This window comes from Vulpes vulpes, chromosome 9, assembly GCF_048418805.1.
Source record: "Vulpes vulpes isolate BD-2025 chromosome 9, VulVul3, whole genome shotgun sequence".
Taxonomy (NCBI): domain Eukaryota; kingdom Metazoa; phylum Chordata; class Mammalia; order Carnivora; family Canidae; genus Vulpes; species Vulpes vulpes.
In genome coordinates, this window is record NC_132788.1 from 107,082,092 (window position 1) to 107,109,139 (window position 27,048).

At 59.6% G+C, this 27,048-nt stretch overlaps 1 protein-coding gene across 12 annotated transcripts in view; it reads left to right on the plus strand.

Annotated features, from left to right (window-relative positions):
* ZFR2 (zinc finger RNA binding protein 2) overlaps positions 1 to 24,142 on the plus strand; it is a 42,333-nt gene extending 18,191 nt beyond the window's left edge. For 2 of the 12 annotated variants that reach the window (XM_026019377.2, XM_072721770.1), the window contains 14 exons: positions 635 to 817; positions 2,504 to 2,729; positions 3,775 to 3,932; positions 4,839 to 4,958; positions 6,484 to 6,608; positions 7,301 to 7,433; positions 8,096 to 8,283; positions 11,056 to 11,227; positions 13,809 to 13,947; positions 15,154 to 15,251; positions 15,459 to 15,554; positions 16,364 to 16,475; positions 16,947 to 17,084; positions 23,083 to 23,477. In XM_026019377.2, coding sequence (XP_025875162.1) covers positions 635 to 817; positions 2,504 to 2,729; positions 3,775 to 3,932; positions 4,839 to 4,958; positions 6,484 to 6,608; positions 7,301 to 7,433; positions 8,096 to 8,283; positions 11,056 to 11,227; positions 13,809 to 13,947; positions 15,154 to 15,251; positions 15,459 to 15,554; positions 16,364 to 16,475; positions 16,947 to 17,084; positions 23,083 to 23,336 — 2,142 coding nt within the window. In that variant the 3' untranslated portion in view covers positions 23,337 to 23,477. Of the gene's footprint in view, positions 1 to 634; positions 818 to 2,503; positions 2,730 to 3,774; positions 3,933 to 4,838; positions 4,959 to 6,483; positions 6,609 to 7,300; positions 7,434 to 8,095; positions 8,284 to 11,055; positions 11,228 to 13,808; positions 13,948 to 15,153; positions 15,252 to 15,458; positions 15,555 to 16,363; positions 16,476 to 16,946; positions 17,085 to 17,798; positions 18,975 to 23,082 lie in introns of those variants that run through there. The other 10 variants (XM_072721766.1, XM_026019384.2, XM_072721767.1 and 7 more) reach the window with 10 other exon arrangements.
* The last annotated feature ends 2,906 nt before the right edge of the window (positions 24,143 to 27,048 follow it).

Here is a 27,048-nt window from a genome sequence, read left to right on the forward strand (position 1 = left end):
CATAAGTTTCCTGAGCTCCAGAGAGTTCCTCTCCTGCTCCTGTTGCTGGCTGCCTCCCATCTGCCCCGGAACTGGCCTGTGTCACCGGCCCATGTCACCAGGGCAGGCCGATTCTTGGCGAGGTGGCTGAGTAGGCCCACTTAGAGCATGCTTACTGCAGCTGGCCTCATCTTAAGGACTCCCAGAGGGGAGTCTGGAATGCCCCGTAAGAGCTTGGTCACTTGCCAGATGCCATCAGATATTTCGGGCACGCTGGTGCAGCACGCACAGGCCGGTGACTCACGCAGCGTCCCTCACAGACCCCCCGGCGTGTTCGCCGCCTTCTGACAAGGAAGTGTGCCCTGTGTGATTCCGGTAGCGTATGTCTCGTGTGGTTCTTGAGGTCAGATTCTAAATAGCCAGCATGTTCCTTTGAAGTGGCCCCTGAAACTCAAGAAGGTCATTGATTTTCCGAGAAGAGAAAGAAAACTTATGTCTTTCAGGCTGAGCTTCTGGCCTGTTGACCAGGTCTAATAAAGTGGCGCACAACTGTCTGGGTGGCCAGTGAACGGGGGGAGGGGGGGGAGGCCTGGGTCTCCCCCATCACGGAACTGCACACACGGGCCTTCAGGCCGCTCTCACTCTCTGCCTGCAGACTTACCGCGAGCACCTGGAGGGACAGAAGCACAAAAAGAGAGAGGCGGCCCAGAAGGCGGGCACGCAGCCCAACGGCAGCCCGTGCGGGGTGCAGGCACAGCTGCGCTGCAGCCTGTGTGCCGTGTCATGCACGGGGGCAGAAGCCTACGCCGCTCACATCCGGGGGGCCAGGCACCAGAAGGTAGGAGCCCTCATGCCCCCCCCCACAATGGTGGCCTCCCAGGGGGCAGCTGCCCCACGACAGGAAGCTTTTCCTGTGGGGCCCATACGACAGGAAGCTTTTCCTGTGGGGCCCATGCGGCTGCATTCCTTGGGATGTTCTAGAAGTTGTACCCGCCCCCTGGATCGAGGCCTCGTTCATTCCCAGACCCCAGGGGAGACTGCTCTGGGCCTTAGGTATGTTTACCTGCTTATGGAAACGAGAGTTGGAACACGGATGAGGTCAAACTGCATGTTCACTTTGGGGTTCTGCTTTTTAAAAATAAGTAGATCAAATGAATACAATTAAAATGGTCAAGTTCCCATGTCAATTTGATAGCAGTGTTTTAATAAGTATGAGATTCTTTAACATCTGTGTTTTTTATATTTATTACTATGTTAATATCAACCTTTTCCTGTGGCCTTAAAGTGCCTTTATTATGTCAGCATATGAGAAACCAGTGGGATCCCCTTGGCTAGAGAAGGTAGAGAGACACCCACCTCTCTCCCTGGGAGGTCTCCCCTTGCTGGGCTCCAGAGGGAGCTTTTTGAAAAGCAGCAACCCTGCCCAAATGATATTGTTAACCAGCTAGGTAATGCTCACTTGCAGGGGGTGTGCCCTGAAGGCAGGACAAGGAATGCCCGGTGGGACACCAGTTTGGCGCCATATAGTTAACAGGCAGGAGAGTTAGGGAGGCCCCGGTCTGTGGGCCCCCACGGAACCCGCTCTGTGCTCCCTCCTGCCCCTGGGGCCTCTGCTCCTGCCCTGCCCCGCTGCCGGCCCTCCTCCAGTTCCTGTTGCCAGCTGGGCCACCCCAAGGTCACCTGCCCAAGGTCCTGTGTTTTCCTCTCCCCTCCTCAAGGGCCTTGTCCTCAGCCCAGCCAGGGCAGGCTCTCAGAAGCCTGAGCAAACCCACAAAGCCCACAAAAGGAGAGAGCAGATACCTGGGGGAAGGGAAGCAAGCAAGCAGAGGAGTGGGAAGAGCGGGTGCACAGGCCTGGCTGTGCGGGGCTGCAGGCAAGAGAGCTGGGACCCAACAGGGCTGGGCTGTTCCAGGGGCCAAGGAATCCTGCAGCCAGCTCTGGGAGGGGGCAGGTCTGAGCTGTGAGTGTCAGAGCAGCGGCACCCAAGCCAGGGCTGAGGTGGTTGTCAGCAAAGATACTGCAGGTGATGGGGTAGTCCTTGTAGTAAATGTATTGAGGGGGGTGCCGGGATGCCAAGGACAGGGTGTCACCAAATCCTAGGTGAATTGGTGTCCCTGGACAGGGATGCACAGTCCCAAGGGAACATGGAGGGTATCTGTGCATGTGGACCATCATACATCTTAGCAGGTGGTCCCTGTACCCATCTGGGGTGGGCACAGGACTGCTGCTTGGGATGCCAAAGACAGCTCTGTCTTTCAGCTGAGACCATGCCATTTGGACAGAGCAGTGGATGTCAGCAGCACAGGGTGTTGAGATGTTCTAGGTCCTGCCGGGGCATGACTAGTGGGCCTGGAAGCAGGAAGTGATGCTTGGGAGCCAAGGGCATGTCCCTGGGGCCTGGGATGGGACCTGCACCCCCCTTTCTCCAGGTTGCCTGCCTCCTACACCCACCCAGGTGCTCTTCTTTTAGGAGGTCTAATCAGACCTGGAGGTGGCCCTGACAGGGGGCCTGGGTTTGTTTCAGGTCCTCAAGCTGCACACTCAGCTGGGGAAGCCCATCCCTGCCATAGAACCAGTGCCAGGGGACTCCAGCTCGGCCCAGGCCACCTGTACCAGCAAGCCAGCCCCCCTTACCACGGAGAGTCCCTCCATGGCCTCTGCCAAGCCCACAGCCCCTGCTGGCCCCAGCATGTGCACCCTGAGCAAGCCAGCACTAGCCAAGAGACCAGCTTTGAAGGCCACGTGTGTGGGTACATGTCTGCGTGTCACAGCCTAATGCCCGTGCCCTGACTCACTCCTCATGCTGGAATTTCACGGAAGTGCTTGTCCCGTTAACTTGTGTGTATGTGTACAGCCATCACATCTTTCCAGAGGGACTAAGCTCTGGATGGAGGGTGGGGATGGTGAGAGGCAGGCCTTCTCTCCCGCATCCTGGCCACTTCTGGGCCACACCCTTGAGAGCCAGCATGGTGACAGCACGATTCACACCCCGGTGTTCAGGGTGAACGGAGCGGGCTCTGATGAGTTATGTGGGTCTCGGGGAGATTAAAGTGGGCTCCTGGGCCCCCCACCTGTGGTCCCACCTCCCCTTGGGGGGCCCAGGCAGTAAAGGCTGCCTGGTGGTGCAGATTGAGTGGCTAACAGCTAGGGTCGCGTGTGAGACTGTCAGTCCACTGATTGCTTCACGGCGTTGAAGTTTGCCCTCCATGACTCTGGAAGGTCGGTTCTGCCATAATCCCAGTTTGCAGAGGGAGAAAGAGAGGTGAGGTGAGGTCATGTACCTGGCCCTGGGCCCCCTCATACATAGCTCTTAGAGGTGAGATTCAGACTCAGATCTGGCCGACAGGTCTGCTCTCCACCTCCAGGCCTTGCCCAGGAAGGAGGAGGAGGACTTATTTTAAGCCTCAGCAGCTCTGTGTTTTGAATCACCACACAACATCGAAGACCAAACCAAAGAGCAGTGTGGTGACAAGACACGTCTCCCCTCTGAGGCCCAGTGACTTTGCCTCATGGGGCTCAGTTGACCGTGACCTTGGGTCCACTAGGACCTCCATCTTCGGGACCCAAGGGCTGCAGAGTTGGTGTGGCCGTGGGCTCCTCGGCGAGGGTCCTGCCTCTAGGGCTGCCCTGTGGATGTGTTCAGATTGGCACCAAACTGGCTGATGTCACAAGGGGGTGAATGGGCAGTGGGAGACCTCAGTTTGCATGGCGTTCCACCCTTCACACTAGCAGAACAGAAGCTGGCCCTGGTTCCCCGCTGGAGCAGGTCATGAGCAATCCAGCTTTTCTTTCCAGGGCCTTCCAAGCCGCAGGCAGCAGGCAGCAGACCCCCAGAGGGCAAGCGGGCACACCCCATACCAGACAGGCCTGGAGATCCACCCACCCGAGGAGGCTCTGCAGAAGCTTCTGGAAGCTGTGAGGCGCAGCCAGTGGGCCCAGGCTACGTGGAAGAGGTAACGCTGCCAGGCAGCTGCTGTGCCCTGGACTGTCGGTGTGCACCCTGCTCTGCCTCTGGGCTGTGGTAGAGGGCTCTGGCAGGGGTCAGGCTTTAAGACTGCACCCCAGTTCTCCATCTGACATGTACACACCTGTCCACGGGCAGACTCAGTGGACCATCTTGCGGGACTCACTGGAAGGTCCCAGCACTAGGTTTCAGACCCTAGGAGGAAGGCCTGAGACATAGGCACAGGACTCTTGGGCATTAGGAGCTGGTGTGTGGCCTCTGTGGCATCGCCCAGATGCCCAGAGCCCAAGCAGTGGCCCTGCACGGCCTGCCTTGAACAGCCTTCTAGGTCCTGATTTGGAAGCCGCCTCCACTGGCTGCTTCTATAGTTCCCAGGCTCCCCCTCAGTGGCTGAAAGGGAGTGTGTGACCATTTCTTCTCTTTGTTCAACCCATTCAGCATCTTCTGTTCTGTCCCTTATAAAATAACCACACCAGATAGGAGTTCTGCCGTGGGAAGCCCCATCATTTAGTAGTGGAGGAGATAAGGTGCATAAAAGCTGCAGGAAGCACGGAAGGGCCTGTGATGGGTGGAACTCGCCACAGAACAGAGGCAGGAGCTCTGCAGGACAGAGCCTGGGCCCCAGGTGTCTGCACCTGGGGTGGGGACGGAGGTGGGGGGAGGGGGTGGAGGCAGGGGAGACCCAGGGCACGGGAGGGTGCATTGGTGACATGCTGGCTCCCCTGAAGGCCTCTTAGCAGGCAGGAAGCCAGCACGCAGGCCTGGACGGCTCCATTGTCCCTTATCAGGGCCTCCGGGGGAGGCTCAGTGCCCCTGAGGGGACAGGGGTCCCCCTGCCCAGGGACTAGACACACTGCGTGGGCAACAGCCGACTCAGCAGGTCTCTGTGTCTCAGGTGTGCAATGAGGAAGGCAAGGTGATCCGGTTCCACTGCAGGCTGTGTGAGTGCAGTTTTGGTGACCCCACGGCCAGGGACACGCATGTACGGGGACGGCGACATCGGCTGCAGTACAAGGTATGTGGGGTTGACTGGCCAGGCTTCCCGCACCCTGCCCTGGCCCCCCCTCCTGAGTCTGAGCCCCTGCCGGGAGCTCCAGGCCCCATGGGCCTGTCAGGCGGTGTCCACACCCGCATTCCCGCTGCCTGGGAACCGTGGGAGGAGACCCAGCACTAGCTGTGTCTCCCGTGGTGTCTCAGCTCCTGCCAAGGAAGGTTTAGTGGTAAAACTCCGTGCCCGCTTATTGCGGGAGGGGGTCCTTGAAGCACATGGGACGGGCTCACGGATGCCGCCTCCTGTCCCCAGGCTCTCAGTGTCCGTGTTCTCTTCTGGTTTCTACCAGGAGCCCCAGCTAGTGTGCGGGGCTGAGTGGGGAGCCTGGGGGGCAGGAGGGTGTGATCCAGGGGCCACAGATGTGGCAGGAGTGCTGGGCTGTCCAGGCTGAGTGTCTTCAGGGAGCCAGTCCTTCGAGGACCCTGGGCTACAGGTGCTGAGGGCCTCCAGCGCCAGTGGGGCCTTTGTCCGTGCACTCCACTTCCCACCCAAAGGGGTGGCCTGTGGGCCTTTCTGCCCAGGGGCCCAGCCAGCGCAGCTGTCAGCTGCCCCCCTCAGCCTCCCTCTCACAGGTTTGCAGAGCGTGGGTCTTGTTACATGTGCACGTGGGCGACGAGCAAGCTTGTGCACAGCACACATGAGTGGCTCTCTCACAGGGCCCCTCCTTTCTAGCTGCTCTATTGAGACGTCACCCACACGCCAACAATTTGCCCATATAAAGGGTACAGTTTCACAGCTTTTACTACTATATATTCACACACTGTGACCATTTCCTCTCTCTAGTTCCAGAACATTCCATCACCCCGAAATGAGGTCCCATCCCCATTAGCAGTCACCTGCACACACTGCTCCATGGGCCCCCTTCCCATCCGTGCAGGAACCCATCCTGGACGTGTCATACACATGGACTCACACCCCGTGGGGCCTCCTGTGTCTGGTTCCCTCCCTGAGCGTCGTGGGCTCAGGGTCTGTCCCCGGGGTGGCATGTGTGGGCGCCTCCCTCCGCTGTTTGCAGCTGAGGGATGTGCCTGCGTCGGGGGGGACGTGTACACGTGGACCGTTGCAGGCAGTGAGTGCTCCCTAGACAGTGCTGCACTTTCTGGGTGATGAAGGAAGAGAGAAGCTGCAACGGTATAGAAAACTCAGATTGCTGGATTTCACGCAAATGGTGCTTCTACTGAATTTGCTTGATTAGAAATACACACTTGGGGTTGGCTCTGCAGCGACCGATCCAGGGTCAGTGAAGTGTCTCAAGGTGGTGCCGAATGCCCTTCTTCCTTGGGTGGCCGCACCCGGGTGTCTGCTGGGCAAACTCCCCCTGGAAGCTCCCTGTTTTGTGGCTACCAGTCCCAGGAGCCTTAGAACTCTGTGGGATGGAGCCTCGACTGTTGAGTCAGCGCAGGAGGCTGTGGGCATGGGGGCTCCTGGGGCTCCCAGCGCTCACGGAAACGAAGGTCTCCTGTCTCACGGCCCTTCCTCCACTTTCCAGAAAAAAGTGAACCCCGACCTTCCTATTGCACTGAAGCCCAGCCACAGAACCCAGAAGCTCCTGGAGGCCAGGCTGAGGAAGCAGAGGCAGCTGACCAAGAAGCGGCTTGAGGAGATGCGACGCTGGTACGTGTGGATGGGGTGCGCAGGGTCCCTGCCAGGCCGCCCCCACCCTCCCGAACACCCTCTGCTCGCTTCAGGCTTGAGGACCCAGGTGCTCACCCTTGAGAGGCTAGCAGGGGACACCGCCCTTGGGGGAGACGGTCACACTGAGGATCTGTGCTACTGTCACATAATAAATGCAGAACAGCGCAGCCCCCGTGACCACGGGGCAGGTGCTCTGGGCCCCCATTCCTGGCATGCTCTGTGTCTCCCTCTCTCCCCAGAGTACCTCTGACCTCCTGTGTCCTGATCTCTTGTCTCCCCTAAATCTTAGTGTTCCTTGCGTCCCCCGAGCACACACACATTTGTCATGTCCCCCTTCACCATCTGGAGCAGTTTGGAAGCCTTTTCTGACCTAGTGTATGATTGATAGAAGATTCGGGCCGTGGCTAAGCTGGGGAACGAAGCGCTGCACAGACCAGGAGCTGCAGCCGCCCCTGCCTTCCCCCGCTGCTGCCCTTGGCCTGTGTCCTCCCAGCCCACCTCGCCTCCATCTCCTGGGCTCTCAGGGCCCCGTCGGGCAGCTGAGGCCCTCCCTGGTGGTCCTGGAGCCACCAGCCTTGCTGAGCCCCACGACCAGGTGTGGTTCTGATGTGACCAGCCCGGTGGGGCCTGCAGCCACTTGAGCACCCTGTTCGCCCCTGGTTCCCCGGCAGGCGCCACGAGCTGTGCAGGAGACGCCTGGAGGAGGGGCCCCAGGCCCAGGATGAGCACCCCGGACCCCCATCACCTGACCAGCACCCTCCTTCCCTCAAGAGCAGGCCAGGGGCGCCTGCAGGCTCAGCTCTGGTGGGTGGTGGCCTTGTCTTGGTGCCATCATGCCTCCCTCGGTGGAGGCCCCGCAGGCAGGTGACCCTCTCAAGCCCTCGCTAGGACCTGAGTTCTCCAGGGTGAGAGACATGACTTTGAACCGAAACCCCCCTGAGAGGGGCCCGGCGGTGGGAGCTGGCAGGGCCTGAGAGCCATAGCCTGCCCACCCCATCACCGGTCACCCGCAGGAGCCCCAGGCCCAGGCCCCACCACCGGCCACGGGAGTTCCTTTGGCTCCGAGGCCCGGGCCACCACCTCCCTCCAGAGCCCTCGGCGTCCGTCCGTGCAGGCTGGGCCTAGGCTTGGATGGGAGCCTTCGTTCCCACCTTGCTGAGGGGAAGAGCCCCACTGAGTTGGCTGAAAAGCCTCTGGCTCAAAAATGTAAGAACGTCACTGAAGGGGAGCCCTCTGGCCCCACGCAGTCCCGTATCCCCGCTGTTCCACGCCTCACGGGTTCCTGTCCTCCCTTGGCCTGGCTCCCTGCTGCCACTTGCCTGTCACCCCCGAAGCCAGCCTGACTCCGGGGTTCCCTGTGGCCTCCTGCTGCATGTGCTGTGCCTCAGCAGGGCTGACCTGTCGCCTGCCCACCGGGCGCCTGGGGCCTCGCAGCCAGCCTGTGACGTGCACGCCTTGCCCTGTAGTCCATGTGGCGGGAGACCAGCGATGACCGGCACGTCCTGTGTAAGCACGCCGCCATCTACCCCACGGAGGAGGAGCTCCTGGCCGTCCAGAAGGCCGTCTCCCACTCGGAGCGCGCCCTCAAGCTGGTGTCTGACACGCTGGCCGAGGACAGCTCTGGGAGTCTGGAGCACGCGGGTGGTGAGCACAGGTAGTGGGGGCCACTCTGCATTCCCAGGGCCCCGGGGTGACTTGGCGGGGCAGGGAGGTCCCCTCGGGGAGAGGGTCGGGGTCCCAGATGGGACGTGGCTGGCTGGCAGGAGGGCAGAGGCAGCCTCACCCTGATTGGCTTTGAGCTTGCCCCAGTTTCTGGGGCTTTCCACCCGTGGGCAGAACATTCCCCAAACTGGCATTTCCTACGGAAGGTGCATCTAGAAATGTACTTCACGAAGGGCGAACCAGACTGTTCCTCTTCTGTGAAGTGGAGATTAGGGTGATTCTGACCCTCTTCTTCCTCTGGCCCCACCCCCGCTGGCGGGAGGATGCCCTGGAGCGCCCCCGCGTGAGTCACTATTCCGGTCGCTGTGACTGTCGGGTGGGAAGGCCCCGCTGCCTGTGATCTGAAGGAAGTCTGCCTTTCCAAGGCCTTTCTCTCCGAGTGGTGGCTTCGCTTCCTTTTTGAGTTGTTTGTATGAGGCTTAAGTACTCCACGTTCGTGCGTATGGTCCAGCGGCACAGGGGACACTCACGGGTTGTGCGCCCATTGCCACCATCTGCTTCCAGAGCTTTTCCGCCCCCTCATGCAGAAATCCGGCCCTGGTAAATTGGCTACCCCGGCCCTGGCACCCACCACTGCACGTCCTGTCCCCGTGCTCGGCCTGTTCCGGACACTGCACACACTTGCAAGAGGAACCCCTACAGGGTTGGCCCTTTTGCATCTGGCGGGTGCCACTCAGGAGCTTCTTGTTCTGCAGACTTGTGCCCTAGGAAAGTGCATGTGTGCCACCCATGAGTGAGCTCCAGGGGGTCATCCTGACACAAACGCCCCAGGGTTCCAGGGCCTCCCCCGGGAGAGTGCCCTTCCTCCACCTCGAGTGCTGGTGGAAGCAGGGGTGCAAAGAGACACGCTTTCTGTTCCCCACGGGCGTCCTCGTACAAGAGGGCAAAGTCCCGTTCCAGCTTGTTGGGGATGTGCGCACGCCCACCATGCTCAGCTCAGGACCTGCAGATTCGTGTGGCCCCCACGGCCACGAGTCAGCCTCCCCTAAACCTTGCAGCCGCTGTGTGCTTGAAGAACAAAACTCACCTTGTTCTTTTTAAAAAAAATTTTTAAGAGAGTGCTCAGGGATGAGCTGGGGGAGGGGCAGAGGCAGAGGGAGAAGCTGACTCCCTGCTGAGCAGGGAGCCCGAGGCGAGATTCGATCCCAGGACCCCGGGATCTGGACCTGAGCCGAAGGCAGACCTCACCCACTGAGCCCCCCAGGCGCCCTGACCCCATTTTAAGCTTTCACTTGACATTTATGTCACATCACGTGTTAGGTCTTTATGTTATTGTTCAAAAACACGGATGTGCCTTCTTTACACGGGATCAGAGTAGACAGTCATTTACTCAGCTGGGGGCAGAGAGTGTGTTCGTGTTTGGGGGTTTTCGCTTACTGTGGAGGGCCTGTCACATACACACAGTGAAGCCCTGGGGAACGCCTGGTGCCTCTCCCAGCTGATCCCTCAGAAGGGAGCTGAGAGGCCAGAAGCCCATCCTAAGCAGCAAGGGCTCTTGTTTGACTTAACAAAACCACAATGCCATTATATTTCAACAACAATCCTTCAACATCGTCAGATACGCAGGGTTGAAATTTCCTGTTGTCCCACAGAGGTCAGACTGTGGGTTTGGGGGTGGTTTTGTTTTACAGTGGGTATGAATTAGGATCCAGACTGGTTGGCGAGCTCTGAGTCTCTGTGTCTGCAGCCCCCACCACCCGCTTCCAAGCTCTGCCCTCCGTGGACCTCGGCCCCTCTGCAGCCATCTCCCATCTGCGTGTTGCTGGTGGCCTCTCAGCCCAGATCTTTCTGGCCATGTTGGGCTCCAGCGCACTGTGGTCCAGAAACCAACAAGAAATACATAAGGCACCTCTGTGGCTCAGTTGGTTAAGTGTCTGAGTCTTGGTCTCCAGGTTGTGAGTTCAAACCCTGTACTGCACTCCTCACTGTGAATGGAGCCTACCTAAAAAAGGTAGAAAGAAAAAGAAATACATAAATGGATTTGTAAAAATTGGAGCCCCTCCTATCCCGAGAAGTGTCAAACCAAAGGGTGGCAGCTCCTGAGCCAAGGCAGGGATTTGGTGAGGGGCCAAGTCAGAGGCCCACAGAGGGAGGCAGCAAAGCCGCGAGGGAGAGGGTGGCGGCTGGGAGGCCTCAGGCAGGGCTGGGAGAAGCTGGCGTGTCCCCCACCTGCAGAGGGGCTGCGCTATGCAGAGGCAGTAGTCAGGTTCACACGGCAGCAAGCAGGCCAGGCCTTCAGAGGGCCGAGCAGGGACCTGCGTCAGGCCGCTGCAGGTGGGGCGCCCCCGGCCTCGGGACCTGGGCCTGAGGGGAGAGGGCAGGCTCCCGGCAGAGCACCTGGCAGGCCTCCCAGCCAAGGAGCTGAGGTGGGGGCACCGTGACCCCAGAGACACTCGGAGGGGACACAGCCAAGGGCCCGTGTGGGTGGGGCCTGCCGGTGACCAGGGCCCATGGGGATGGCCTTTGGGGGCCTTTGTCAGAGTGCAGATTATCCGGAAGGAGTAACAACTGCCAGCCCATACTGAGCATGTGCAGCCCAGCAGCCTTGTCCCCGGGGCGTGTGCCCATTTCACAGGTGTGGAAGCTGAGGCAGAGGCTTGGCAAGGAGCCCGTGAGCGCCGGAGCCAGGAACCCTGGCGGCAGTGCCTCCTCCGCACCCCCCTAACCCCGCGGGTCTCACACCTCTGTGGGCTTGTCTTCACAGCGGGGGCTCCTCCTCAGCTCGGGTCCTGAAGGGTGTGATGCGGGTCGGCCTCCTGGCAAAGGGCCTCCTCCTGCGGGGAGACAGGACGGTGCAGCTGACCCTGCTCTGCTCGCAGAAGCCCACTCGCACCTTGCTGCGGAGAATCTCGGAGCAGCTGCCCCGCCAGCTCCCGGTAAGAGCCTCGGCTCCAGGCGGGATGACTTGTTTCCACGCGGTTCTAAGAAACGAGAGGCTTGGCTGTTAGACGCAAACCAGGTTGTTTTCATTAAAAGGTTGACAAGAGGGGGAGGAACGTCGGGGTTCCTTCCTAAGGTGACTTCAGGGTAAGGCCCAGCGACAGCGTCCCGTCGCGGCAGTGCCGACTTACCAGCCACTGTGGGGCAAAGGGAGCCGAGAACCTTATGGGGCCCTTCATGCTGGGGCAGCCAGAGCAGTGTCTGGGGCCAGCGGGAGGCAGCCCGGGCTCCTGGGACTTTCTCCCCAGAAACAACAGTTGCGGGAGGACTGAGATGGCCTTGTGATCTAAATGGATCATCTCAGGCTAAAAAAAATCAGTTCCGGGGTGTGTGTGTGGGGGCCCTTCCTGGTGTGTCAGCCTCCGATCCTGGGAAAATCCCGCATGGGGGCCGCGCAGACCCCGGCACATCTCCACTCTGGTCAGGACGCACAACCAGGGAGCACGAGAACAAGCTAACCTCCAGCGTGTCGGTGAAGAAGTGAAAGCCTGATGCCAAGGAGGGAGCACTGGCGGGAGCCGGGAGGCACATCACACAGGGTGGTGGGAGGCGTGCGTCCCGACGGGGTGGAGCGCTCCAGGCAGGAGCTAGAGACCGGGGTGGCCTTGAAAGGTGGGGGAGCAGTGTTCCCTGTAGAAGGACCTGCATCTGCAGTGGCCGTGGGGCAGGTGTGCCCGAGCACACGGGGGCCTGGACCACATCACTTCCCTGGAAGTGGGAATACAGGAGGGTTCTGAGCAGAGGAGTGATGTGCCCCCACTTGGCCACGTAAATACTCGTTTCTGTGGCTCAGCCGGTTAGGTGTCGGACTCTTGATCTCGGCTCTGGTCATGATACTAGGGTCATGGGATCGAGCCCTGCAACGGGCTCAGTGCTCAGCAGGGGATCTGCTTGAGGTTCCCTCTCCCTCTCCCTCCTCCTCTGCTCTCCCCCGCCTTGTATGCCCACATGAGCGGGCTCAAGCTCACTCACTCTCTCTCTCATAGTTAATCTTTAAGTAAATCAGTAAATACTTGTTTCCTTCACTGTAGTCTCCAGCTCACTACTGCAGGGGTGCAAGCATGGCTCATGTGCAGCCCCAGGAGGATGGCCTCGGTCGTGGGCAGTGCGCCCCACTCCAGCAGCGTGGACAGGCCGTCGGGGCCACCTCAGCAGGAGGCCCTGAGCAGAACAGGGGAGCAGGCAGGAGGAGGGTGCGTTTCAGGGCTAAGAGTGGCCTCAGGCATATATACAGGTGGTGTCAGAGGGTGATGGACGCTGGGTGCTGGGTGCACAGCTCTGTGCTGGAGGCCCCAGGCCCCCTGAGGTGGGCTGGGCCGTGGGCTCCCTGGTCCCCACACGAAGATGTGGAGATGTGACGGGGAAGCATCTGAACCCACTGCCTGACTTGGGCTCGTCTGTGCTGGCCAGGTGGGGGCCAGGCGGCTTAGCCGGGGCGTGGAGCGTGTCCAGGGGTGCAGACACGGCTGCCTGAAGCTCCAGGCCAGCTCGGGAGCACCCTGCCCAAACAAGGCGAGGGGTGCAGTAAGGCCTCTTGGGGCAGTGGGCGTTGCACCAAACATGCCTCGGTTGTGAAATCTCCCTGGAGGCCCTGCGTGTGAGGGTGGCCGGCTCAGGGCCCCCCCCAGTGAGAGGCAGGGGCCGTGCCTGGGCCCCTGTGGCAGGTAAGGGTGGCGACCAGAGCCAGAGGGCGCCTGGGTCTTGCCTGGAGGCAGGACGTGGAATGGGCTCTCCCCACGCTTCCCTGGTATGCCCACCTTGGAGCTTGTTAGACCCGCTAAGTGGTCTTGCCGTTCTCACTGGGCAGCACCTCTTGGGTCCAGTTGCGTAAGCTTGCTTAAGGAGCGTCGCCGTGTCGTGTGGCCGATGAGCATTTCACTGCTGTCCGTCCATCACTGGAGGGCCCCGCCCGTGTAGTTGGACAGTCAGGCCGTTTCCGGTGCGCTGTGTTACCAGCGAGGAGATGACCTTGTACGCATGTGAGAGCTTCTCCCAGGGGCAGAATTGCTGGGCAACATGAGGCCAGATGCTTCTGGTGCACGTCTCCAGATCAGCCTCTGCCAGCAGTTTATGGGTGCTTAAGGGGTTTGCCAGCCGGGCTGCCCCTCAGACTTCTTGAGGTTTGTCCTCACAGGTGACAATGGCACTTCATTATAGTTTTAATTTGCTTCGTTCTCACCATGGGAGGAACCTGTGTTGTTGTGTAAAGAGGGTCCTTTCTGTTTCTTTTCCACAAACTGCCTGTTAGGTTACTCACCAGTTTGTTTCTTTAATTGGATTGCTCATCTTGTTATTGAGCTGTGGGCATTCTTTACATATGAAGGTACCTACATGTAGGATCCGTTATCTGTATGCATTGCTACATATTTGTGCCCCCGCAGGGTGGGGGCGATGTCTCGGTCCCTTGGAGGTTCCAGACGCCCAGCCCGGGGCTTGTCACTCGAATCCATCCTTGCTGGTTTCCCTGTGCTTCTCAGCTGCAGTGACACGGACTCCTGTTGCCTTTGCACCTCACAGATGGTGACAGAAGATAAGTATGAGGTCTCCTCTGACTCTGAAGACAGCGTCATCATTTCCTCCTGTGAGGAGCCCAGGATGAAGGTCACTGTTTGTGTCACCTCGCCCCTGATGCGGGAGGACTCCTCTGTGGACCAAGGTGTGGCCGGGCCCCTGCGTCCCACCCACTCCCCACATTCCCTGGTAGCTGAGGGCAGCATCTGCCTGTGTGCGGGTGGGGTGGGGGCCGCGGCCAGGGATGTATTCTGTCAGCCCTGGATGCTGCCATCGGAGAAGAGCTGGGCCTCAGGGCGGCTGCCAACAGACACGGGCCCACAGCTGGTCGTTCCTTTATTTTTATTTCTTAAAGATTTTATTTATTTGTTCCTGAGAGATGCAGAGAGAGAAACAGAGACACAGGCAGAGGGAGAAGCAGGCTCCCTGCAGGAGGCCCAGTGTGGGACTCAATCTCAGGACCCCGGGATCACACCCTGAGCTGGAGGCAGACGCTCAAACGCTGAGCCACTGGGCATCCCAAGCTCCGGTCATTCCTAAAGCCCCTTCTGCTTGTTTCATCAGAGCTGAGGAACCCGAACGTCTCACACTGTTCTTTAAATCAGTTCACTTTTGTCACTTTAATTTTTTAAGAGTGGCACCGTTGAACCGTTGGTGGAAAACATTACCAGCTGTCACATTCAACTAAAAAATAAACTCGGGGATAAAACACCATTAAATTGTAGCCGAAGGCCCCATGAGGCTTTGCTCCAGCACACGAACAAGGGGCAGACGGGGCAGGTCGGGAAGTATGGACGGCCCAAGTCCACTAATGGCGCAGGCTTGGGGGTGGCCCCTGTGTCCCCAGGGGTGTCCAGGCCCCAGCTGGCGGTCACCAGAGGGGGGGTCAAAGCCCCTCCTCGAATACACCCCTGGTGCCTCTGTCTCTGCCTGAGAGAGCGGTTGGCCTGACACCCACCTTGGGGACATCTATGCACAAGTGACGTGGGTCCCACTGCTGACCTCTGTACCCGGGGCCTCCTGGGGCGAGGAGGGCGCATGTGAAGCAGCAGTCAGAGGGTGTCTCCCCGACGCCGGGCCTTTGCCATCAGCGGTGGCATCTGTTTGAATCTGACCCTCCTGCTCCCTTGTTGGGATACACTTGGAAGTGTCTGGAAATCTGGCTTCATTTATCGTTTTCCACCTGATGTGGAATTTGCTCACCACGGGAGTTTCCCCTCGAAACCACAGGGGGAGAGGATTGTCTCTGGCCCTTGCAGTGTCTGGAGGAAGGTGGCCGGTCTGGGGCCCTGGGAGGCAGGGGGTGGGAGGAGGGGTAGGGGCACCGTGCCCACATGCCCTTTCCTTCTAGAAGGAGTGCAGGTGCCTCAGCCCAACCCCGACGACGTCCTGAGCCCAGAGAAGTGCCTGCAGTCACTGGCTGCCCTCCGCCACGCCAAGTGGTTCCAGGTCAGGGGGCAGGGGCAGGGGGCCACGTGGGTCTGCCCCACCATCCAGGAGAGCGGGCTTTGAGTACAACCGTGAAGGGCAGCGTCTGATGACGGCTCCCTGCCTGGCGTCGGCCCATGTCTCCTGGCCAACATTCCCGGGTCGGCCCTTGTTCCCCACGCCTCACGGGTTGGCTCCCTGAGCTCACGGGCGCCTCTTCCCCCAAAGGCTCGAGCCAGCGGCCTGCAGTCGTGTGTGATCGTCCTCAGGGTCCTTCGTGACCTCTGTCAGCGTGTGCCCATCTGGGGCGCCCTGCCAGACTGGGTGAGGCATCCCCAGGGGCCCCGCTTTGTCCCAGACAGACGCTCCCTGTCCCAGGGCTGGGCTTTTCAGAAAGGGGCCACTGAAGCCCGAGCAGCCAGGGAAGGTGGATGGGGGGCACGTCTCAGGGGTCCCTTGGGACCAGGGGAGGCCTGCCACGGAGCACCTTAAACCCATGCCTCGCACATAAAACAGGAGCCTGGCCCGCGCCCTCCCTCCTCTGACACCCCCCGGCAGTCACCCTGGAGCCCATCATGGGGAAGCGGGGAGAAGACACCACGGGGCACACGTGCACCCAGGCCCCGAGGTGCCGTGTTGGGAGACCCCCAGCCCCCTGCCCTCTCTGGGCTACTCCCCGCCTCACACCCTCCTTTGGGATCACGCCCACACCCCTGCACCCCTACACCCGAGGGCGGGTCTGAGTCTGTCCCTCCCTCCTTTACTTTGGGGACAAGTTTTTCTACTTGCAGTTCTGCCCCCAAAGCCTTTCCCCGCGCCCAGCCCTGGGCCTTAGCCACCAGGGTTCTTGTGCCCCCTCTTCAACCTCCACTTCCTGCTGTGTCCAGGGGGGCACCGCTCTTGACACCACCCCAAGGTGGACATGGGGTCCACTCCGAGAGGGCTAAATGCAGGAGGGTCACAGAGGGCGTGACGGGGGCAGGAGGCCAGGCTCCGGGGAAGGGTGGGTGAGAGGCAGAGAGCTGGGCGGGGTGGGGGCGCCTCTCAGCCCAGGGTCGGCTCTTGTTGGGGTGGGAGCCAGCGGCCCAAGCGCTCTCTTACACCTCAGTGTCTGTCCTGTCCCCGCACCCCAGGCCCTGGAGTTGCTGGTGGAGAAGGCTCTGAGCAGCGCATGTGGGCGCCTGAGCCCTGGGGACGGCATGAGGCGTGTCCTGGAGTGCGTGGCCTCGGGGACACTCCTGCCAGGTCAGTCCCACCAGCCGGAGCCCAGAACGCTAGAGCATGTGGCAGGTGCAGAGGGAGCTGCTTACACAGGCTCAGGACGGCGGCGCCTGCGAAGGAGAGCGGGAGGGGCCGCACAGCCCTGGTTCTCAGGGGCTCCCCTGTGTCGGGAGAGCCCAGGAATCTTGCCCAAGGAAATAACCGGCGGGACAGTGGGCTGCGCGCCGAGGTGCTCACGCGGCCTATGTTACGGGTGCCGAGGGCGTCCCCATACCCACTGCAACGTTGAGGTGTTAGATGCAGAAATGGGGTTTCCTGGTCCTTCTGGTGCTGCGGGATGGTGGCAGGTTAAGAGAGGGGAGAAGTGATGCCGTGGGCCCGTCCTGTGGGCCCTTCATGTCACTGCGGTCACAGGTGCATAGGGGGCAGGGGCGGACCCCCTGGAACCCGCCTAGGCCCCCGCATGGCCCCGTGGCCATGGCAATGTTTCACCAGGGTGCTCTCTCCTTCGCTGCCCCCACCTCCCCTCACCAAGATGGGCCTGGGCTCCAGGATCCCTGCGAGAGAGACCAGAGGGACACCCTCGAGTCCATGACCCCCCAGCAGCGCGAGGACCTCACGGCCACTGCCCAGGTAGGACAGCCGGTCTCTGCGGCACACACGGCTCTGAGTGGAGTCCAGCCCCAGCAGGCAGAGGGTGGCACCCAGGTCCCAGCAGGGCTTGGTGGTTCCACAGATGGTTTGGGGCTTTCCCTCCACTCCCCTTCCCTTTGCGGAGATGGGTGGCCTGCAAGTGGCAGGACCATTCCCAGGAGCAGGACAGCCCAGCTGCCATGGCGACGAGGCACCCACCTGGGCCCTTGCTGGCTGAGACTTTCCTGGGCGCCCCTAGGCCCCCCTCCCTGTGCTGTGAAAACACCCAGCCATGGCCTCGAGCTCAGCTGGCCCCCAGCACAGCCCCCGCCTGTGGTTTCCCTTTCGTCGGCGAGTTTATTTATAAGAAGATCTCCCAGTGGCACACAAACCGCATCGGGCCTGGCACTTATGAACTGCCCCTGACAGGAAGAGCCCAGTTGCTCTGGATCAGAGGCAACAGCAGAGGCAGGATTTGGGGTCCCCGCAGGGAGGCTAGAAGGGGCTGACGCCCCAGGGGCTCCCAGGCAGCGTCCTGCCATCCGCGCCCGGCGAGCCCCCCACACCTCTTCACGCCTAGTGTGCCCTGGGCTCTGTGGTTGGCAGAAGGCTGCTGTCAAGGACACCCCTGGAGCCCCTGTGCCCGCGGTGGGCTGGGCCGGGGCTGTGGCAGGGGAGGCCGCGGGTGGGCCCTGACTGGCTCTCTGCCCCCAGCACGCCCTGCGCCTGTTGGCCTTCCGGCAGATCCACACGATCCTGGGCATGGAGCCGCTGCCACCCCCCAGGAGCAGGCCGGGGCCGCGCTTCCGGAAGAGGCTGCGGGAGGAGGTTGTGGCCTCGGAGTGTGAAGTCCAGAGGAAGCAGGGCGGGCAGGGCAGAGAGGGACCTGCGTGAGCAGCCTCACCCCTGCAAGTGACGTGACACATGTCCCCGCAGCTGGAGGACAGTCGTGTTCTCCTTTCCAGAAACGCTCCGTGGGTTTCTTTAAAAACAGTTGTGCTTAGATCTTCAGTGAAACCACGCTGTTGGGAGTGAGAGCCGACTGGGGCAGCCCCGCCAGCCCAGGCCCCCCCCCCCCCCCCCCCCGGCCGGTAGGAGGTACAGCACACCGATTGTAAACCCTGGTGTTTCTCACTGGCTTTCAACTCGCCCGGCGGCCTGCTAGGCACGTGGGGTTCGGGAGCGCTTCCTTGGGATGCCCCAGCCGTGCGAGGACTGGAAATCAGGCAGACAGGCCCCCTTGGCGGGGGAGGCAGGCCAGGGGGCACTGGGGGGCAGGGGGTGAACCCGAGGCACTGCCAGGCCTGGAGCCGGGCTCCCCAGGCCCAGCCTGCTGCCGACCCAGCCGACCCCTCCAGACCCCCAGCCTAGAGAAGCCCCCGACCCCACAGCCAGAGGCCTGCAGGCCTGAGCTGGGCTGGTGTCTCCCCCACCCCACCGACGTCAGCCCTCAGAGAGGGTGGTGAGGATGCAGGCTGGGCACCCCCTCGCCTCCCAGCCAGTCCGTGACCCAGTGTGCCCTGACCCCTACTGCCAAGTGCCTTCTAGTAATGCTGCCATGTGCAGCTTCTCATTCGGGGCTGGGCCTTGCCCTCGGCCCCCCGCTCACGTGCAGCTGTGGGTGGGCCTAGGGCGGGGCCTGGTGCAGGAGCGCTGGTGGATGTGGGGCACCCCCCAGCCCCTGCCTGCCCCAGCGGGCCTCCCTGCTCGGGGTTCTGACCAGCTGCCCCGTGACCCTGAAGGAGAAAAGTCTACAGTCACTTGGTCCTTTTAGTTTCACCTTTGTGTTTAGGGGACAGTCAGAGTGTGGCTTCGTGTCTCATGTCCTTGTAGGGCTACCCCAGAGTTTGTGGGGAGCGGGAGTAAATAAACAGCATCTTTTGCTGTGCACTGTGCAGTCCTTTGCTCGGGGTACAGGCACGCCTGCGGGGCCCCCCCACTGCTCCCTCGGGGCTCTGAGCAGGGGCACCTGACCAGCCAGCATTGGCCTCTGGGACTCAGGCCTCGAGAGTGACCAGTGGGGAGGTCTGAGGAGCTGGTGCTTCCTGGAGGCTGCACCCTGATGTGTGGTCCCTCAGGCCATCCCCACACTTGGGGACCCTGCCCCAGAAGCACTCCTCTCACACCTGCCCCACGGCTGCTCAAGGAACCCGTCTTGTCCTGGTCCCAGAAATGAACAGTGGGGCCATCAGCACGACGGTCAAGAGGCCCAGAGGGCTTCCTGGAGGAGGTGGCGGCCAGGCGGGGTGGGTGGGGTGGGGGCTCTCTGCCTGCAGGTCTCCCACCAAGAGTTTGCTGGAGTTTTCCCAAATCCTCACTGTAGACCTCCGGGGGGTGGGTAGGGGGGCTCACATGGGGAGACCTGGTCACGGGCTGAGCTGCTGACAGCCTCAAGCCAGGGCCCCCCGGGCAGTGGCTCAGGCAGCAGGGAGGGGCCTGGAGGGGAGGGGGCACGGTGTCCAGCGGGAGTGGCCCTGTCGTAGCACGGGCAGGGCGCATGCCAACCAGGGTGGGGAGGTGCCAGGACCCCCTCTCAGAGCCTGGCCGGGGGGCCATCAGCCCCTCGGGGAGAGGGCGAGCCTCATTGTAGCCAGCCCGCGCCTAGCCGCCACCACTTCCCAGAGGGCAGGCGGCCCCCCGTCCCCCACCCCCGCTCCCCACAACACCAGGAGTCAGAGCCAGCCCCTCAGCTGGCCCTGATTGCAGCCACAGGTGGGCACGGGGAGGGCGTCCCCGCCTTCTCCACCTCCCGCAGCAGGCCTTCGCCCCTACGCTCCCCGTCCAGGGCCCTGCCTCTCACCCGGATGCCCCGGCTCACTGCCGCCTGCTCAGGTGCAAGCCCCCCTTCTGCCTGCCGTGACAGTGGCCCTCTGCTGCTTCAGACCTCCAGACCTCAGGGCTAGGCTCAAGATAAAACCATAAAGCCCCACAAAAGCCCGTCTGCCACCCTCTTCCCCCATAATCCCATGTCAGACCCAGCAGTCCGTGCTGTCCTCAGCAGCCAAGCCTGCCCTTACCCCAGGGCCTTTGCACATGCTGTTCCCACTACCCAGTAAGCTCTTCCCTGACCTGTAGGGCCCGCGACTCCTCCCTTCCCTCGGGTCTCAGCTCAGGTGTCACCCCCTCACAGGAGACTCCTCGAGCACCTCACCTGATGGTCACATGACCGTTTTTCTGACTACCGCACACCCCTGCTTAGAATCACATGTTCCCCGCCTTCCCCCAGGGATGTGACTTCTCTGTGGGCAGGGAGCGCGTCCGCTCCGCTCACCACGGTATCCCCCAGAACAGACCACAGACACCGTCGTAGCCCAATAAACGCGTTAGGCGGCCTTAGCCGTGCTCTGCCTCCGAGATGCGGCTCCCTGTCAGAGGAAATGCCTCCTGGCAGTGAGGACCCCGTTTGTGTCCATCTCATCCCAGGAGGCTGTTGGAACAGGTTGGGGTGAGGCCTCAGCTGCGGCGGTGGGGGGGTGGAGGGGTGGCAGGAGGGGGGGAGGTGAAGAGAAGGGAGGATGGCTTGGCCTCCACCATGCGGGGTGTTCGTGGAAAGCCCCACGGGCGCAGTGCCTGGCAGGGGCGACCCCAGAAAACCCCATAACCCACTGTTCTCGCTGGGGACGACGATGGCATCCTCACCACCGGGTGCTCTGAAACCAATGTCGTTGTCGGGGAGGCAGATCTGCACCCCCCCCCACCCCGCCTCCCGGCAACTCCACAAAGATCAAGCAGTTGGCTAGCGAAGCGTTGGGTCCAGATGGATGAAGCATCTGGACGGAGGTCGTTGCAGCCCTGGGCAGGAGACCCCTGTGCAGGCCGGCGGCGCCCGGGAAGCCCCCCTAGACCTCAGGCTGCAGGATGCTGGCGGGCAGCCGGTTGCTAGGAGACGGCGGTGAGTGTGGGAGGGATGACGCGGGCCGTGTGGGCAGGGCTGGAGCTGAACCTGGCAGCCTGTCCCCAGAGACAAAAATGGAAGGGCAGGTCTGCCAACTTCATCCAAAGTCCCTGCTGACCGTGCAAACCCGCCGTGTCCCTTGTTGGGGGATAAGTGGCGCCCCAGGGGCAGCGGGGGCATCTCCAGAGGCCCTGCGGGCGGGCGGCTTGGGCCGGAAACGCCGGCTCCCTGGGCTCCCTGGGTGCCTGTTAGTCGCAGCCCGGGCGGGCGGGAAGGTGTTCCGGGCGCGCAGGTGAAGGCTGCGCTAGCGGCTGAGCCAGAGGCCCGAGCTGCCCCTTCGGTGCGGACGGGCCCTGGGCTGGGGAAGTAGTGCCCTGGTTACGTCAGCCCAGGTTCTGCCAAAAAAAAAAAAAAAGAATTAGGAAGCAGGTATTTGCATCCCCATGTTCCCAGCAGCATTGTCCATGGCAGACAAAGGGTGGACATGACCCACTTGCCCATCAACAGGTCAATACACAGTGCTGCCCGTCCACACCCGGGACACGACCCAGCCTCGGGGAGGAAGGGGCCCCGACACCTGCCCCAGGACGCACTGACCCCCTGCCCCCCTCTCCACCCCTGGCTCCCACCACCTCCTGTCTCTGTGGATGGGCCTCCTCTGGGGACCTCCTGGGAGTGGGGTCCTGCAGGAGGCATCCTTCTGGGTCTGGGTCCCCTCCCCGAGCCTGGTGTCCTCGGGGTCCGTCCACGTGGGGGCCGGTGTCGAGGCCCATCCACAGAGACAGAGAAGAGGTGGTGGGAGCCGGGGGTGGGGCAGGGGGCAGGGGGTCAGTGCTTCCTGGGGACGGGGTCTGTGTGTGGGGAGATGGAAGGTTCTGGAGACAGTGGTGGGGGTGGGTGCATGGCAGGGTGAGTGTGCTCCACGCCCTGAGCTGGGTGCCTAGAGGCAGTTATGATGGTGAAGATGGTGAGTTTTACGTCCGCTTTACACTAAGGAGCTTGAATGCGTTGGGCTTTCCCATTACAAAGAACTTGAAAGTTCCAGAACAGTGGAAGAGCGGGATGCGGTGGACCGCTGCGAACTCGGGTTTCCTTCCTTTCCCGTCTCTCATGCTCTCCTGGTCCGGAGAGGCTCTTTATACCATCGTGATTCCTGCTTTTCTTCACTTGACGCTGTCACAGTGTGGCTTTCTCATGTGTTTTAATGTGTTCAGATACTTTTTCTTATACTTCTGCAGACCTCATGACATAATTTTTTAAATTGAGCACATAGTGTAAAACTTAACCACTTCATTTCAAAGTGTAAAACCCAGTGGTTTGGGGTTTTTTTTTTTTTTCAGAGGTGTGCAACCTTTACCACTGTCTCATTCCAGAACATTCCATCACCCCAAAAACGAAACCTAGCCCCCTCATCTGTCACCCTCAGCCCCCGGCCCCCACGAGCCCCGTTCCCGTTCATGGACGAGCCCATCCCGGACATGTCACACATGTGGACTTAACACCCCGTGGGGCCTCCTGAGTCTGGTTCCCTCCCTAAGCGTCGTGACCTCAGGGTCCAACTGTCCACAGGGCAGCGCGTGTGGGCGCCTCACTCCTGTTCGTAGCTGATATTCCCACGTGTGGGTGGGTCACGTCTTGTTATCCACTCATCCACTGATGGACATTTGCGTTGTTTCCAAAACTGGAAATAGCCACTTTGGGGCTATTACGAAGAGATAAAAATTTTAATAGCTGCATAATATTCCATAAAATAAACATACCGTCATTTGCTTAACCATCCCCCCTACTGTTGGACACTTAGATTGTTGTTGTAGGTTGGGGTTCTGTCGCTGACCCCCATAGGTGTCCAAAAATGGAGCTTCTCAATCTAAGGGCACGAGCATTTTAAGGCATCCGAAACTTCCATGTGCAAGATTGTGTTCCATCAGGTTTTGCCAGTGTCCCTCTCGCTGTAACCGAAGGAGCCCCAGACTCCACCCCCAAGGCAGGACCCTGTCTTCTCATGTCCCAAACGTTTCTCTCCCCGTGGACAGACGTGTAACAGTTCGGTTTCCTCCTGTGTGATGTCTCACATCCCACACCGCTGTTCTTTCTTTTCCTCAGTTATTCAACACAGTGTTCATCGAACTACAGTCACTCGCGTGGCTTCCCCATGGCTCCCACCAAGAGTGTTGAAGTGTGTTCAATATTCAATCAGCAAGCACTCACCGCCTTCCTTGAGGGGACCCAAAGACGACTCAGACCCTGTAACTCGTGCAGGGAGGGTGACTCCGGGCTCTAGTCTCAGTGTGGCCCTTGAACATATTAGCTGTGGGGTGTCACCTCCCCGAGCCTCTATAAAGCTGAATTTCAACTAGTAGCACCCAGCTTGCAGAGCTGGGGGGAGAACTCAGTGATAAAATGCATTTTTTCACACCTGCTGCCCAGAAAGGGTCAGCCTCAGAGGCATAGGTGTGGCGGAGGGCAGGTGTGAAGGTGGAAACCAGCATCGAGATGAAAGTCAGAAAGTCACACGTGGAACAGTGGCCCCTTCATCTTCTAGAACACCAGCTGCGGGGCTGTGAGAAAGACCCTGCAGATGTTGCTGGTGTTTGGGACTCGCCTACAGTGGCTAGTGCCTCAGACTCAAACCAGAGTGAAGCCACCCCAACGGCAAGGGGCCCCCCTGCCAGCTCTGCAGCACATGCCTCAAAAATTCTAGCAGCTAGTGAGAGACTAAAACCCAAAAGGAGAAGAAAAAAGTAACTTATTGGAGGAAAGAGACAATGAGTTGCAGAGAAACCCTCGTGTAGGTTAATCCTCAGGTCGCAGGAGACACAACGATCAGGAAGCGGCCTTTTGGAAAAAGAACACCCAGGGGTGCCTGGCTGGTTCAGTCGGGGGAGCATGCGACTCTTGATCTCAGGAGAGTGGGTTCAAGCCCCGCGTTGGGTGTAGAGATGTCCTAAAAATCTTTAAGAAAAAGAACATTCGGGGGATCCCTGGGTGGCGCAGCGGTTTGGCGCCTGCCTTTGGCCCAGGGCGCGATCCTGGAGACCCGGGATCGAGTCCCATGTCGGGCTCCCGGTGCATGGAGCCTGCTTCTCCCTCTGCCTGTGTCTCTGCCTCTCTCTCTCTCTCTCTCTCTCTGTGACTATCATAAATAAAATAAAATAAAATAAAATAAAATAAAATGTAAAAAAAGAAAAAACATTCAATGGACAAGAAACAGCCCTTGGAAATTAAAAACCTGATAGTCAAGATGGAAATGTTGACAGGCTTGGAAGAAAAAGTAGAATGAGGAGACAAAATGATGGGGATCCCTGGGTGGCGCAGCGGTTTGGCGCCTGCCTTTGGCCCAGGGCGCGATCCTGGAGACCCGGGATCGAATCCCACATCGGGCTCCCGGTGCATGGAGCCTGCATCTCCCTCCGCCTGTGTCTCTGCCTCTCTCTCTCTCTCTGTGACTATCATAAATAAAAAAAAAAAAAAAAAAAGGAGACAAAATGAAAAAAAGGTAGGCAAGAAAATTAAAAGATCAACCCAGGAAGGCCGACATGTCAAAGAAGAGTTCCACAGAGGAGACACCGAGGTCGAAGATATCACCAGTGATGTCATTCTAGGAAGTTTGTGGGGAATGGAAGACATGACACAGCCCCACTAAATATCCAGCACCACAGGTGAAGAAAAGACCCACACCAAACCCACACTTTGAAAGTGCAGGATGAGGAGAATAAGAAGATTCTACAAGCTTCCCCAAGAGAGAGAAGACAACATGATGAGCAGACAATGAGGAAAGAGGATTGGCTTCAGGCTGTTCAACTGCCCAAGACTGGAAACTGGAAGACACAAGGCAAAGGCAATTAGCCACCACCCAGCACAGCGTCCTCAGCCAAACCACCATCACAGAAGAGTACGGAGAGAGAATACCTTCTCTGGAAATGCCTAGAGGGCTCACATTCCCAAAACAAGGGCACAGACCAAGAAACAGGGAGACCCGGACCCAAGAAACAGGAGCTACATCCCAGAAATACCCATGTGCCAAAAAAGAGAAGGGCCAGGGGTACAGCTGGGCTGCAGCTGGCCCCGAGTGGAGAAGTTTCTTCCATCGGAATGGCTGGAGGTAAGAGAATGTCATAGATACACAAAACAAAGGCAACTATTAACTCCAGGAAAATAACAAAGCAAGTCCTAGAAAATAAAAGTGCTCTTATGTGGACGTTGCTCCGCTGTGAGCAATTCACATATAATAACATAAGGGTCTGCTCTGTGCCAGGCTCCGGAGATGAATGATTGACCAAGCCAGAGACAGTCCCTGCCTTCGTTCATGGAATATATATATATATATATATTTTATGAAGGGGGTCAGGGCAAGTCAGGAGGGCAGTCAACAAGAATGAGTAAGACACGATAACAGGCAGTGATTTGGGCTCAGATGGTGGGTGGCCATTATGGGTGGTCAGTAAAGGGTCTCTCAGAGGAGCTAGAAGTGCTGAGAGGGAGCCAATCTTGAGAGTCGAGCCGGGAAAAGCAAATACTAGGAGGAGAAAACAGCCTGTGCGAAGGCTCCAAGGCTGGGCAATCAATGCCTAGAATGTTCGAGGAACAGGCAGGAGGAGCAGAGAGGAGGTGGTAGAGAGCCAGCCCAGGGAAGTGGAGGGAGCTCGGAGCAAGAGGTCACAACAGCCAGACCCAGCTGGAGACGGGCCGCAGTGAGGAGCCTGGGTTTACCCTAAGCGTGGCAGAGCCTTAAAACAGCAAGATTTTAAGCCAAGAAGGGACCCAGACCCAGTTTACACGTGTTGAACATGCAAGCATGGCTGGGAAATGACAGGCCCAGCTCCATCTATGGAACAAGGAAGGCAAAGTGAGGGATGTGGGAGCAGATAGGCTCTACCACCCGACCATCCCTGGCACCCCAAAGCAGCAGAGCAGAGAATGGCCCGTCAGGCCCCACCTCCAGCTGCAGAGCGAGCGATGCAGCAATTTTCCTCGAAAGAGCGGAGTGTTCCTCCGCCGAATCTCCAAGTCCCCTGGCAGGGAAGGGAAAGCTAAATTTAAAGGTGTACTAATTGGGGCAGTCTGACCTGGCCACATGCTCCAGCGGAAGATCCACTAGGGTCCTGGCAGCTCAGCTGTCCCTACACCTGGCTGCCGCTGGCCGGCCTCACCTGCCCTCTATAAAACTCTTCGGACGGGTGGTCTCTCGGATGCTTGCTGTGCAGCTGGCGTGTGGGGCCCTGGACCCTGACAGCCCTGGGTTAAAAAGTGCAGCCTGCCTACTTCCTGTGTCCTGGGGTGAGCCGCAGAACCCTCTGAGCCTTAGTTTTTCATGTCTGTAAATGGGTACAATGAAAGTGGTCAGCTCACAGGTGTCATCACTGCCGTTACCTCTCCCCTCCCTGATATTCACTGGCTTAAAAATAAAACAAAACAAAAAATAGGTTCTGAGCATCTCCTGTGTGCCAGGTCCAGAGGCCACAGCAGTGAATGACACAGTCCAAAATCCCTGCCCTCGGGGGAGCTGATGTTCGAGAGAGGATGCGGCCAGGAAACAAGAAAAAGAAATAGCGTATATGGTCAGTTAGACTACGGGAGCTCTGCAGAGCTCCAAGGGGCGGGGACCTGAAGTGTCAGCACGTGGCAATATTCTGTAAGGTATGTCTGGGGAAGTGTCGCCGGCAGAAGGCACAGCTGAGGCAAAGGCCTGAGGTGGGAACAGTCCTGGGGGCTTTGAGGAAGCTTCTTTGCCTCCCCCTGTCCTGCCCTGCCACGCTGTAAAGACTACATTTCCCAGCTTCCCCTGCTACTGATTTTGGCCACGTGGCTAAGTTCCATCCAGTGGAATGAAGCAAAGGTGTCACCGTGAATCTTCCAGGAAGAGGCTTTATGTTTTTTTTTTTTTTAATTTTTATGTTTTAAAGATTTTCATGAGAGACACACAGAGAGAGAGGCAGAGACACAAGCAGAGGGAGAAGCGGGAACCGGATGCGGGACTCGATCCCAGGATGCCGGGATCAGAACCTGAGCCAAAGGCAGACGCTCAACCACTGACACACACACACACACACACACCGCCCCGGGTATCCC